Source organism: Elgaria multicarinata, chromosome 12, assembly GCF_023053635.1.
Source record: "Elgaria multicarinata webbii isolate HBS135686 ecotype San Diego chromosome 12, rElgMul1.1.pri, whole genome shotgun sequence".
In the NCBI taxonomy this organism is placed as follows: Eukaryota; Metazoa; Chordata; class Lepidosauria; order Squamata; family Anguidae; genus Elgaria; species Elgaria multicarinata.
The window spans coordinates 1,076,521-1,091,325 of NC_086182.1; the positions used below are offsets into that span (position 1 = coordinate 1,076,521).

At 51.8% G+C, this 14,805-nt stretch overlaps 1 protein-coding gene across 3 annotated transcripts in view; it reads right to left on the bottom strand.

The window, feature by feature from the left end:
* GFRA2 (GDNF family receptor alpha 2) overlaps nucleotides 1-12,117 on the bottom strand; it is a 118,248-nt gene extending 106,131 nt beyond the window's left edge. For 2 of the 3 annotated variants that reach the window (XM_063139107.1, XM_063139105.1), the window contains exon 1: nucleotides 12,044-12,117. In XM_063139107.1, coding sequence (XP_062995177.1) covers nucleotides 12,044-12,083 — 40 coding nt within the window. In that variant the 5' untranslated portion in view covers nucleotides 12,084-12,117. Of the gene's footprint in view, nucleotides 1-2,685; nucleotides 2,740-12,043 lie in introns of those variants that run through there. The other variant, XM_063139106.1, reaches the window with a different exon arrangement.
* Between the last annotated feature and the right edge of the window lie 2,688 nt (nucleotides 12,118-14,805).

Genomic DNA, 14,805 nt, shown 5'->3' on the forward strand with positions numbered 1-14,805 from the left:
GATGTCAAGGGGACTGATGTTGCTTCCCAGGCTCCAGTGGAAGCCAACAGGGACTGCTGCCAGATGTGGAGCATTCACGGAAAGCAAATCTAGCCTTTGATATTTGCTGGGGACTCTGGAAAGTATCAGGGACCTGCACTGCTAGGGAAGACTGCAGCTTTCCCCAAATGGTACCCTCTAGGGTGACCCTATGAAAAGGAGGACAGGGCTCCTGTATCTTTAACAGTTGCATAGAAAAGGGCATTTCAGCAGCTGTCATTTGTATATATGGAGAACCTGGTGAAATTTCCTCTTCATCACCACAGTTAAAGCTGCAGGTGCCCTGCCCTCTTTTAACTCTAGTATTGCTCCTGCACTTTAACTGTTGTGATGACGAGGGAATTTCACCAGGTTCTCCATATATACAAAGACACCTGCTGAAATTCCCTTTTCTATGCAACTGTTAAAGATACAGGAGCCCTGTCCTCCTTTTCATAGGGTCACCCTAGTACCCTCCAGCACCAGGGCAGGAGAAGCAAACTCCCATTTTATTCCTGCAGTCATGATGGTGCTATGATCAGGGCCAGCTCAAGGCCATGACGGGCCCCAGGGCTGGGCATCTGCAGTGGCTGCCCTGCTCTGCCTCAATGCTGAACTCACACATGACAGTGTGCCTGCACATTTCCCCTTGTATCTCAGGTGCTACAGGGCTGCCAACTTGCTCTTGTTTACTTAACAGCTGGGAATCTGGGCTAGTTAATGGGCTGTTATTTCATCAGAGTTGGCAAACAGTTTTTGTTGTTGAGTTTGTTTGTTTGAAGCAGTTGTAAAGCATGGAATGTCCGTGGTGGGGGAGAGAAGTATTAGTTGCATGTTTCACAATTGAAACAACACAAAGAGAGCCCCCTGAAGGACACTCCCTTCCCCTAGGCTACTCGGTCCAGGGTCTAAATTATCTCTGATATGGTTCCCAGTTATGCTAATGCCCTTCCTGGCCCTCTGATGGCACAAGAGAAGGCTGGGAATGCTTCGCCCCAAGTTAGCCCTGTAATTAACAGGTGGGCAGAGCACCTGCTTTGCATGCCGAAGCCCCAGTCCCCAGCAACATCCCCAGGTAGGACTGAGAAAGAGCCATCCCATAACCAGGCCTAAAACCTGATTGGAATGGATCTGTATAATCAGTATCATCCGACACTGCTTTCAACTGTGAGGCTACCACAAGCTCCAGCGCTTTGCCCAGGAATGGCACATTTGGTACCAGGCAGCAATTAACCCAAACCAGAGGGTCTAGATTTGGTATCTTCAGCAAGGGCCTCACTGCTGCTTCTTCCAAAGCTGCAGGGACCTCACAGAGGCATTTGCCACCTTGGAAGTCCAGGTACTCTGGCAGATTTCACAAGCCAGGAAGGAAAAGATCGAAAGGACAAGTAGTAGGCCTCAGTCTTCCAAGCAGTTTTTCCACATCCTCAAGCTGCACAAGCTCAAAGGGATCTATAACATGACTAATGGTGCACCAGCTCCATACACCTCAGACTCTGTCAAAATAATGGCATCCAAACATAAATACGGCTTTATCTGCAAAATGTCTGGCCAACTGCTCACAGCAGTGCTTTGAGGGTTTGAGCTGCTGTATTCCACCCAAGAGGCCTTTGACCACCTGAGAGAGCTCTGAGGGATGTCAGTGAGCAGATGCAACAGTAGCCGAGAAGCAGGATTCTGAGCCACATCCAGTGCTAGCTTTTCTGACCTCCTGCAAGGCTAAAGGCAGCAGCACTCCTACTAAGGCACTTCCAAAGAAACTAGAATGATCAACGTTGTGACAGGGCCTGGAGCATTAATTCTTCTTGCCTTGCTTTCATGAATGAAGAAAAAAAAAAGAATTGTATGGTTTTAACCAGAGTGTTTGCATTCATAGATTGAGCATAGCAAAAATCTGTAGCACCTGCTGTTCCATGTTTGCATGGATTTTGCAGTTAGACCACCTTCTAACCCTTTGTATTTACTAGCAGCCTCATTGCCAACATCTGCAATGGAGAATTAGTCATTTCTGGTTCACAAAGACCCGAAGGCTTGGATGCTCTGATGCCTTGACTACATAGATAGCCCAATCTTAGTCATTGCATTTCTTGATCAGGAGAAGTGCCCAGTGTATGTCAGAATTCAGGCAGAGTAGAAGTGTGGGGTAGTGGTTAAAGTCTCAGACTAGGCATTCTTTCAGTTGGGGGAAAATTGTATTCCCTTACCATGGCTCTGCTTCCTGCTTCTCTTCCACTTCTGCAATGAGCAGAAGTGCACTGCCCAGAGAGCTTCAGCTATTGGGCTGTATAAAAATGAAATAAATAAATAAATAAATATGAGCTGTACAGGAGGAAGAGTGCAGCGACCACGTGGCTTGTCCAGCTCAATGCAGTTGAATGGGACAGCACCCTCTAGCGGGCATTGTATGGTGCAACTTTGCCTGCACACAGCAGGAAAACCTGACAATATCAATATATCCCAGAAGTGTCGGGTTTTCTAAGGTTTTATTTTTAGCGCTAAAACCGGGAAATGGAGCCGGAGATGCACAGGAGGCTGACGGCATCATCAGAATGACCTGTGAACATCCATGAGTGGCCAGTAATGAGCATGCTATAAAATGCTCATTTAAAGAGGCTCTAGGACTAGAAAAAAACCAGGTTGAAATCCCCATTAAGCCATAAAACTCACTGGGTGATCTTGGGCTGGTCATTCTTTCTCAGCTCAACCTACCTCATAGGGCTGTTGTGAAGATACACTGGTGGAGAAACTCATGTACACTGCACCCTGAGCTTCCTGGAAGAAGGGTGGGATTAAAAAAAAAGCCATTCATATATACATACATACATAATCTATCAGTAGTGGTCAGGGTCAAACTGGAGCTGGCCCTCGGCAGCATTGTGAAGCAGAGTTTCAATCTACAGAGTTTCAATCTACACTTGGGAGTGAAGGACAATTGGTCATGTAAGGTGATGTGAAGAGCTCAAGGCAACCAGGGAAACTGGTGGCCAGACTGGGACCCATTTGGGACCACAGTCAACACCTTGAGGCAAAGGTGGTAGGAGGAATGGGGCTGGGATGCAGTCATTCATCTGAACTTCCACACTGGTCAGTGGGCAGCTAAAAACACATGCAAATGACCCCTAGCCTAGTTTGAGTTTTGTTTTTTTCCCTTCTGGAAGAAGAAATGTACATGCAAATCTAAAGAGCCACATCAATCCTCCTCTCTTTCCCAAGAGTGGCCAGCCAGATGTCTCAGGAAACATACCAGGGAAAGCAGGTCAACAGCCACTCCAAGGAGGGATCTACACTATTGCTTTAAAGCGCTTTATAACAGTTTTATAGCGCTTTAAAGCAGTTAAAGCGCTTTATAACTGTTATAAAGCACTTTAAAGCAGTAGTGTTGATCCAGCCCTGGTGAGCACCACCAGCACCTAACAGCTAGAAATACAGGGCCTCTAAGCAATGGGGCTTTCAAATCACTATCACTGATCAAACCTTCTCCATTTGCAATCCTTAATGGGGGGGGGGGGTGGCAATGCCAGAACCAAGCAGGACATCTTCTAGATCAGGTATCATATCTTGACTTCAACATAGGGAGATAGTGATACCAGCCAATCAGGAAGGAGCTGGAAGCCATGGCAGTATATCACCAGAACAAAGGATGAGAAGAAGCTGGTAAGAAACACAATGATGCCAGCCGAGATCAAAGTCTGAGCCTTGGGGGACCTCTTTTATTTATTTATTTATTTATTTATTTATTTATTTATTTATTTATGTATTTAAAACATTCGTCTCCTGCCCTATATCATTAAGATCTCAGGGCAACATACAGATAAAAGCATACAGTATAAAACAATAAATATGCACTCTCACTCTCAGAGCTTTGTTGCAGGGCACATGAGTACCATGTTATGGCTTTCTAGATCCCAGACCCTTTGAAGTGGGGGCACCAAGAGCATATCAGAGTCCCCTGTTGGGCACAGCAGCCTGTACCAAACTGGTCCCCCTAGAGCTTTGGGTTCCCATGATTCCTGACATGCCAGCTATGCTGGCTGGGGTTAATAGAAGTTATAGTTCCAAGCATCCGGAGGGCCACAGGCTGGGTAAGGCTGGTTTAGAGGCACCTTGGGACTACACTGGCAGCTCCATGCCTGGCCCTCAACAGGAACGCCCTCATGGAAGGGTGGGAGGGCTCCGTTCCTATGGGCCGGCAGGGCTGGCACAGCTACTCCTCCCTTTACCAGAGGCGTGTGCTGCTCCTGAGCCCAGGTCTCCCGGAGTTTCTTCTCTCCCACATCAAACCTGTCCTTTGCTCAATATACTGTTTGACCCTGTGTAAACAAGCAAAACATTTCCTGGATGCTGCTTCCCCATGAGCCCTGCTGGCCCACTGGAATGGAATATTCCTTCCTTCTCTCCCCACCTCCCTCCTTCTTTTCCTGTTTGCTAGACCCTTTCTGGTGAGATCTGGAAGCAGCATCCCGCTGAAAAGGAAAACGTAGAACTTCCCCCTTTTGCTTGAGGCCAGACTGAACCCCACCCCCACTCCCACCACCATGCACACACTCAATGGACGGGTGCAGAAAACTTTTGCATATGTTGGACGGTGCTGGGAAACTTTCCTTGACTAAGCGAATGGGTGGAGGTTCAGAAGGCGCCCACACACAGACGGGCACCCCAGCCACAAGGCTCCTGGCAAGCACACAGAGATTTGCTCTGATCTGCAGTCTGGCCTCTTGCCCCTTTCCTCCCTCCCTCCCTCCCCCCCCCCCCCCAGATCTTGTGCTTTGACATAAGCATGAAAGACGTGCTGCCTTTGCCTCTCTCTTTGCCTCCTTCCCCCCAGTCAAGTCCTGCCCCTTACAAAAGAGTGACAACGACACCTACAGGCAGGTGGGAGCTCTGCCCATAGAGCAGTCACTCCGCAGCTTTCCAAGGCACCAAGAGTGGCTCTGGACATCTTTTGCTCCCACACTCCACAGGAAGTGCTGCCTGGGAAACCCCTCCCAAGCCCAGCGGAGCCACTCCAAGGTCAGGAAAGCTCTCGCCAGGGTGGTCTCTCCACTCCCCCTGAAGGCTTAAGGGCAGATGCACCACCTGTGCCAAGGCTTCTCTGCCAGGCTGAAAGTGGGGTGCAAACTGCCTCCCACAGACCTGCTCATCAAGAGCCCTGTGCCTCACGGCCTGGCTTTCTGGTGCAATGGGGCCAAACAGCTGGGCCGGCACCTCCACAAGCCCAAGAGGACGGAGGCAACACCTGAAGGGCTCTCCCGATCCAGATGATGGAAGGCCCGTCAGGCTGGATCTGCAGAGAAGGACACAAGGCTCTTCCCGCTGTGGTGCCAGTCATGCTCTGAACAAAGAAAAGCAAGTGGAAGTGGTGGCTCCTTCCTCCCCTGGTGCCAAGGGAGAGCAGCACTCCCTGCTAGTCACAGCAGTCACTCGGAGGGGCACAAGAGAAATTTGCTTCCATTCATTTTTGATCAAGATTTGAAACAGGTGCATGAAAAAAAATGTGCATTGAAAAATGCAAACACACATACTTTAATAATGGGAGAAGAATGTGTACATTTCGAAGATGCCCAGAATGGATGCATACTTTTGGAAAAGCAGACACTCCCAACTGATCGTGACATCAGCACTACATCACCCAACATAGTGCAATATGGGGGGACGATTACATGGGGGGACGATGGTGGTTTCATTGCAAGACCGCAAAAAACACCGCATTCTCTCAATAGCAAAATAACACATGAAAGAGGGAGAAGACATGAGACAATGTACACTGATGGTGCTATATAAATAATAATAATAATAATAATAATAATAATAATAATAATAATAATAATAATAACTGCATGGCGACGACGTAGTGTAAAGCGCGTGGGGAAACCAGTGACCAAACCGTATTGATCACATACAAAAATGACCGTCTGAAGATGCCCAGGATCTTGTCCAAATCAGACCAATATATCATAAGGCAGCCAAGTCTAGAAATAAACAGAAGCAACTTTCAACAGCAACTGTAAACAACAGCATCCTACTCAAAAGATTCTAGCTGGTTCAAGCTGAGTCAAAACTATTCATTCCCGTTCAAGTTTCAGTATCACTGTGTGAAAGCACACTTCAATTTTTTGACAACTGTTCTGAAATGTTCGCTATTTTTTACCCAAGCACTGGAAAGAGAGCATTGGTGACAGTGTTCTGTGGGCAGGAAACCCCAGTGAGTGATTTGTGTGAACTGCCCAGAGAGCTTTCGCTACTGGGCAGTATAATAAATAAATAAATAAATAAATGCTCCAAGAATTGCAAGACTCTCTGCCTGGTTTTTTGCATGTCCTGCTTAAAAAATGCCCTGCTAATTACAATATAGAATCATAGAATAGTAGAGTTGGAAGGGACCTATAAGGCCATCGAGTCCAACCCTCTGCTCAATGCAGGAATCCACCCTAAAGCATACCTGACAGATGCTTGTCCAGCTGCCTCTTGAAGGCCTCTAGTGTGGAAGAGCCCACAACCTCCCTAGCTAACTGGTTCCATTTTCGTACCGCTCTAACAGTCAGAAAGTTTTTCCTGATGACCAGCCGGAATCTGGCTTCCTGTAACTTGAGCCCATTATTTCGTGTCCTGCACTCTGGGAGGATCGAGAAGAGATCCTGGCCCTCCTCTGTGTGACAACCTTTTAAGTATTTGAAGTGTGCTATCATGTCTCCCCTCAATCTTCTCTTCTCCAGGCTAAACATGCCCAGTTCTTTCAGGCCACAGCTAGACCTAAGGTTTACCCTGGGATCATCCCGGCTTCGCCCCTGCCTGAGCACTGGATCCCCTGTGTGTCACCTAGATGAACAGGTTTGACCCCTGGACGATCCAGGGATAAACCTTAGGTCTAGCTGTGGCCTCAGTCTCTTTTCATAGGGCTTTGTTTCCAGACCCCTGATCATCCTGGTTGCCCTCCTCTGAGCACGCTCCAGCTTGTCTGCATCCTTCTTGAATTGTGGAGCCCAGAACTGGACGCAATACTCTAAATTGGCCCTAACCAGGGCCAAATAGAGAGGAACCGGTACCTCACGTGATTTGGAAGCTATACTTCTATTAATGCAGCCCAAAATAGCATTTGCCTTTCTTGCAGCCATATCGCACTGCTGGCTCCTATTCAGCTTGCGATCTACAACAATTCCAAGATCCTTCTCGTTTGTAGTATTGCTGTGCCAAGTATCCCCCATCTTGTAACTGTGCATTTGGTTTCTATTTCCTAGATGTAGAACTTGGCATTCATCCCTATTAAATTTCATTCTTTTGTTTTCAGCCCAGCACTCCAGCCTATCAAGATCACTTTGAAGTTTGTTTCTGTCTTCTAGGGTATTAGCTATCCCACCCTATTTGGTGTCATCTGCAAATTTGATAAGCGTTCCCTGCTCCTCGTCCAAATCATTAATAAAAATGTTGAAGAGCACTGGCCCAGGACTGAGCCCTGCGGCACCCCACTCGTTGCCTCTCCCCAGTTTGAGAAGGTTCCATTGATAAGTACTCTTTGAGTCCGATTCTGTAGCCAAATGAGAATCCACCTAATAGTTGTTCCATCTAGCCCATTTTTAGCTAGTTTGTTAATCAGAATATCATGGGGCACTTTGTCAAAAGCTTTGCTTTGTCCTCCGATCAAAAAATGAGATCAAATTAGTCTGACAGGATTTGTTCCTGACAAATCCATGTTGGCTTCTAGTAATCACTGCATTGTTTTCAAGGTGGTTACAAATTGACTTCTTTATAATCTGCTCCAGAATTTTCCCAGGGATGGATGTCAGACTGACTGGTCTGTAGTTCCCAGGTTCCTCCTTTTTGCCCTTTTTGAAGACAGGGACAACGTTAGCCCTCCTCCAGTCGTCCGGCACCTCACCCATCATCTATGATTTTGCAAAGATAATAGACAAAGGTTCTGAGAGTTCTTCCGCTTGCTCCTTCATTACTCTAGGATGCAGTTCATCAGGTCCTGGAAATTTGAACTCATTCAAAGAAATTAGGTGTTTCTTGACCATTTGTTTATCAATCTCAAACTGTAATCCTGCCCCTCAACTTCTGCTTCACTTTTTCCAGGCGGGTGATTGACCCGCTTTTGGGAGAAGACTGAGGCAAAGTAGGAATTGAGCACTTCAGCCTTTTCTTTGTCATTTGTTATCAATTTGCCATCCTCATTAAGCAGTTGAACCACCATTTCTTTCCTCTGTCTTTTATTACTCACGTACCTGAAGAAAGCCTTTTTATTGCTTTTAGCACCCCTTGCTAATCTCAGCTCATTCTCAGCTTTCTCACATGAAAGATAAAAACTCACGAAAGTTTGTCTCAGCCCTAATGAAAGTGCTCATCCCCATTCCCAGCACAGGCCCAATCAGGCCATTCTTCCTGTGCAACTTCATTCCAGCTGCATCCCCATTCATCCCTATCCCACTCCTCTCCATCCCCTCTCCCATCCCCATCACCTTGAATCTACTGCAAAGGCCAGTCCTGTCTCTGAAACGACTCCTTGTGGCTCCTACCCCATACATAGAGCTGTGGATGCTCATCACAGGACAGAGACAAGGAAAAAGCTCCTCCAAATCAGCAAGGACAATGTGACAAAAAACAGGTTGGGGCAGTCAGCTGCTTATCCTGGTGGGTGTGGCAGTGTAATATGAAGGGCTGAGTCCCTGCAAGCTGGCTAGCCAATAGGCAAACTAGAATTGCTCCACTTGGGGCACCAATTAGGTCTGTCACGGACCACCCGATTCGCTTCAGATCCCGATTTGGACCTTCCAAATCGAACCTGATTCGCTTTGAGTTGATTTGGACCTTCCCCGATTCACTTTGGAACCAAATCCAAAGTGAGATTCAGATGTCTGAATCATTCCCATAGACTTGCATTAGAAAAAATAAACGCCTATAACTATTTTAATTTTTTTTAACATAGAAATATGAAATTTGGTGAGCTTACAGATGCCCTGATGGTGGTCATTTGTGCCAAATTTCAGACACATCTGTGAAGTGGATTGCCAAGTTACCAAGTCATGTTGCCAAGTTACATGTCTTTACCTTTAAAACTGACAGTGTATTTAAAAAATAATATTTTTAAAACCTCAAACATTAAAAAAAATCCTAAAAATTAGGAGTAGAACCAATGTGCTTCAAACTTGGCATGCCTAAAGCCCTACTTAAGTGCTATTATGGTGCCAGATTTCATGTCTTTTCCTTTAAAAATTACAAGATGAATGCATTTTTGTAAATTCCCATGTGTAGTCCTTGAAAAAAATGTCTGGATCCCCAAATAGGTCCGAATCAGTTTGGACCAAACCGATTCACTTTGGGTTGGGTTGGACGTCCCCCAATTCACTTTGGATCTGTTTTTGGGGGTCTGAATCACCCCGATTCACTTCGGATTTGGGATTCGGATCTGTAGTGGTTCACAGCCCTAGCACCAATCCCCTGAGAGAAAAGCAGGCATGACCCCTTGGACTGCCACTTTGGTAGAGACCTGGATTGCTATGCTAGCCAATCAGAAGCAATCCATAGAAACACTGGCCCTTTATCCCATCTTCGCCCTACCTCATTTACAGAATTTTATGGGGGTCCAGAAGATGTAACTCTCCTGTGCTTTGCCACTGTAGAAAATCCATTAAGAAATAAGACCGAATAGCTGCAGACAATGCCTCCTGGCTACTAGTGCTATGAGCCCTTCATCTGGAAACACTCCAGATGCTGTTGCTCACTCCTCAGGCCTTTCTAGCTAAGGCCCCTAAATGACATGCCTACAGAATTCTTCCACTTCTGAAAGGCCAAAGTCCTGGGCAAACAGAAGGATCTGCAAACCAATACCCCCCTCCCCCTACTCTAGGCAGAGAAGGCCTTCTTCCTCATCTAGCCAGGATTCCCCCCTCCCCTCTCTGCATGTTTGAAATGGGGCCTTGCCCACAGAATCTGCCTTGCTCTGTGCAGAGGATCCTGGTCAGGAGAGGCACTGGAGCCTTGCTCAAGAGCAACTCCCTTTCCCTTCCAAACATTCTGGACACCCAAGTCATTCCAAGCACCTATGGAATTCCTGTGGTCAGAATCACACTAGCAGCTGAAAACTGGGCATCTGTGAGAAAATGGGTCTGGATGCCAGCATCTGGAATTGATTTAACCCCTTCCAAGAGGACCTTCCCAGTGCCAGCCCAAATGGTGCTGCTGAATCTGGAAACCTCCACATAGAGAGAGAGGTGTCTCCTAAAGAGATGTGGACTTTGGCTGCAACCCTGCCTAAAATGTATACCAACCTTCTTCAACGGGTGCCCTTGGGATGTTTCGGACCAACTCCCATCAGCCTCAACCAGCATGGCCAATGGTCAGAAACTCTGGGAGGGTGCTACAGTGAGGAAGGGCACCCTACCTCCCCCCCCCCATTCACAAGCAGACTGCCTTTCTACTCAGAAATCCTCCTGTATGTCAGAACAAAGAGATGGGGAGAGAACAGATGACTTCCATAGTCAGGTTGTCAATTTTGTGTTCAGTTCCCTGGTTCGTTAAGACTAGCATTGGGGGGTGAGGGGTTATCCCCACTGCATGCCACATTTGGAAGGTGGAGCAAGTGCCAATGTAGCTTTTCCACTATTCTTCACCCCTGCCCACCCCCCATCTCCCAGAGTCAGAAAAGCAGAAGCACTTAACGAGGAGGTGGGAAGACACAAGACACACACACACACACACACACAGAGAGAGAAGAGGTGGCCAGTCGACCCCCCCCCCCGAGGCCATTCACTCCAGCTGAGGGGTCACCAGCCAGCCATGGGGCAGAACCTGCCAGTGACCCACTAGCAGCTGCCAGTGACCTAGTCCTAGCTACCGCCGCCTCACAACATATTGTGCTTGCACCCTTGTTTGTGGGCCAAGCAAACACAACAGCCGGCTGCAAGACTGGCAGCCTCCAAAACTGGAGAGGCTCAGGAAGCCTGAAATGGGGTGACTTGCAGGAGCGGTTCATTAGGGTAGCAGCAGCAGCAGCCGCCAGGTTTGGCCTTTGCACATGAGCAGCCTGACTCCGTGGGTGCCCCACAGAGGACCCCCTCAAGCCTTCCAGCTGAGGGGACACTCCTGCCCCACTTTCTCCAGGAGCAAGGATGGGCGCCGCTTTCTCCTGCTCCTCCTAGGGCCAGCTGCCTCTGGGGCAATGCAGGAGCTTCGCTCCACCTTGGGGTTCCCATCTAGCCGGAGGGGCAGGCCAACAGGCAGGCCTGCCCTTCTTCTTCTCCGTCTTGTCACAGACCTGCAAAGAGTGGCTCAGTGCTTGGGCACCCAGAATTGGGCCCAACAGCCTGACAGCAGAGCAGATAGGGGTGGGGCCGCAGCAGGTCTCCCCCCCCACCTGTGACCTTCAAACTCCCCGCCCCACTCCTCCGGGGATCCTGGCCCAGCCCTCGTTGCGCCCCCCCCCCCCCAACTCAGGCGTCTTTGCAGAGGACCAACTCCCAGAGGACAGGTGGGGCTGGCGGGACAGAGAAGCGGCTTTCGGCCCCTGGCGACAAAGACGGAGGAGCCCGAAACGCCGCACAAGCTACGACGGGGAGCAACTCCAAAGGCTCGCCCGAGCGCAGCGCAGCGCAGCTCGCCCAGCCCCGGTCTCCCCAGCGGGAGGGGGGCGCTCGAAGCCCGCCTCGGAAGGGAGCAACTCCGGGAGGGACGGACGGACGGAGGAGCAGGCGGACCCGACGGGCAACCGCCTCTCCCACCTGGATGAGGCAGCACTGCCTCCCCCCCCCCCCCCGCTTTCCCCAACTGAGGCTTCCGCTGCCAGGCAACTTCGCGGTTCTCCTGAAGATGCTCCTGCTGTCCGCTGTCCTCTCCCCACACGCACACGCACACACGTGGGTGGCCGCGCTGCCTACACACAAGGCGCTCCCCCCCCCCGGCACACCTCTTCTCGCTTCCAGCCCCTTCGGACTGGGCGGCATCGCCTCCGCCGCCTTTCCCCGCTGGCCCCGGGGCTGCAACCACACCGTCCACCAGCCGGCAGAACCCGCCGGCCCAGCCCCTGCTCACTCACCCAGGGAGACCAAGAGGCACAAGGCGCCCGCCACGATCATGGTAGGAGGCTCCGGGCGGCGCGGAGGCAGCTGCTGAGATCCCGCCGGCGAGCTCGGCGCCCGAGGGGCGTCTCTCCCGATCAGCCGGGGCCCAGAACCGCCGCCCTGTCGCTCCGACCGGTCCCGCCGCCGCCGCAGGCCCAGTCCTCAGCTCTTGCGAGGCGGAGGCGCGGTCCTTCTCGACTGCGCCGGCATCCTCCTCCTCCTCCTCCTCCTCCTCCGTGCTTTCCCGGCGGCGAGAGCGATCGACGCCGCCGAGGGGCGCGGGGAGCCGGAGCGCCCTCCGGCGCCGCGCCGCCCGCTGCCTCCTCCCGGCCTCTCTCGCTCCTTTCGGCGACGCGCGTCTCCGTGGGCTCCCTGCCCGGCCGCCCGCCCGCTCGCCCGCCCGACGACCACGGAGCGAGGCGAGCTCTGGCGGCCGCCGCGGAAAGCAGCAGCAGCCGCCGCCGCTGCTGCTGCACCCGCCGAACTGGCCAGCGGGAGGAGGAGGAGGAGGAGGAGGAGCTGCTGCTGCTGCTGCTGCTGCTGCTGCCCCCTCCGCCTCGGCGCGCTCTCCTCGCGCTCTGCCCCGAGCCAAACGGGCCGGGCCAGGGGCGCTGTCCGGTCAGCCCGCCGGGAGGGGGAGGGAGGGCCTTTTCCGGCTCGCCGAGGGAGAGCGGGATCCGGCGGGCCCACGCGTGGCGGGCCTGCCCGGGGCGCGCCGTCAAACTTGGGCGCTGCAGCCCGGAGCCGCCGCCGCCGTGCTGCGGAGCGCCGGGGCCCCCTCAGCCACGTGCCCTGGGAGCAGCGGGGACGCGAGCGCGGCCAGGAGTTGCGCGGCTGCCTGCTCGCCCGGCCGGCCGGGCCTGTCTGGCTGCGCTTCGGCGGAACCCTGGCCAGCTCCCTCCGTCTCCCCTCCCCTCGCACGTCACGGGAGGATCGGTCGAGAGGGCCGGGGCGCCCGCCCGCTCGCCCTGGGATAGAGGCGCGCTCGGAGAGGGGGAGGGCCTGGCGCACCCAACCAGGGCAGGGCGCGTCGGAGCGCGCGTCGTGTGCCTCGCAGGCAGCCCCGTCTCGCGTGGGGGTGCGCCATGCCGAGGGCAGGGGCCCCACTGGGGCACGGACAAGCCCACGCATGTTGTGCAAACCAGGGTCGTCCCGTGGACGCAGCACATCTCTGGAACACAGAAAGTGAGGGCGCAGAGCGCCTTTCCCGGCCACACCAGTGAGGTGCTCCCCCACCACACACACACACACACACACACACACACACGCACACTCATTTTGGATTATGACAGCGGAGCTAAGCCTGTTTCTCCGTGCTTCTTCCAAGGCAGCTTTGATGGGGAGGGGTGGGCCGTAAGGCACTCCAGAGCCAGCAAAGGGGCACAAGGCTTTCCCGTCCTCTCTGCTGGAAGCCCGAGCAGAGGGTCTGTGCTCCCCAACCTCCATTTACCCCAGAGGCAAACTTGACACACACACAGAGAGAGAGAGAGAGAGAGGGAGGGAGAGGGAGAGAGAGAGAGAGAGAGAGAGAGAGAGAGAGAGCAGATTTGGGAACTAGACGGGAGGGCAGAAGGAAAGAAGCAGGGCATTGCTTGAACAGGCAGAAGGGCTCTCCTGGCTCTCTCTAGGCTTGTCCAGATCACCTGGCCCAGCAGCCCCCTTGCCCCACAGGTGAGGGATTCGTTCCCAGGTGAGCGATTGGGTGCCCCTGACCAGGTATTTTGCTACCCATACTTTTCCCAGGGCTGTTTTCAGATCCAGTTTGGGCTGCACGGTGTAGAGAGCATGTTCCGTCTTTAAAAATAAGTCAGACTTACTGGGGTGATTTTTTGTCATGCGGAGAAGGCTCAAGGGGGAGAAGGCACATGGGAGACAGAGGGACCCACAAAAATCTGTGAGTGCCCAGTAACAAGCGTGCAATAAAATCACTCATCTAATGCCTAAGCTGCCTTTGTCCTTATCCCCGGAGCTTCCCCTAGTGTCATTATGAGCTTTGTCCTGCTGCCTGGAGAAGTCTCCAAGATTATGGGACAAGCAGCAGTGGAGTGGAGCAGGAACACGGGGGAGCAGAGCACCAGCCCTTTTCCCAGCCATCCCTAAGAAACAGAGTATGATGATGTGTACTGATGCTCTTTGGGATTTACATTTTTGAGGCCTTCACAAAGCTGCCTGAAGTTTGGGCTGCCTTTAGGGATGTGGCCATGGGGGCTGCCATGAGTTTGACAGGATTCTTCTGAGGGTGACTTCCCCCTCCCCCACTCTGCCATTGGCCAGGGCAGAAGACCAAAGTGCCCACATTACAAAAGTCGGCTGGAGGGCTGCTGCAGAGCCTGAGAGTGTTTGTTTGTCCCGCCCACTCCAACAGGTACTAAAGGGACCAGGGTGCTGGAGGCGCGAGCTGAAGGGCGAGAGCAAAAGGGCTCTCGGCCTGAGGCTCTCAGCCGTGGGCAAGAAGCCACTGGAGGGGATCTGCCACCCTGCGTGAAGAACGGAGGCTGAGGAGAGCTTCACCTGATAAAAACTGGGCCTCACTCAGCTACTCTACTACTCTGATACTCTGCTGGCAACTTTCCTAGATTAAAAAACGGAAGCTAGGAATTATAACTTTGGGAAGTACAGTACTTCACTGTTTTAATCCGCTCTTTCTTTTACTTTGTGATAACCGGTGGCAACCTTTAAATGGGAAACAAAAAACGTGCGAGAACAAGCGCAGGGACAGCGAAACACAACAAAGCAC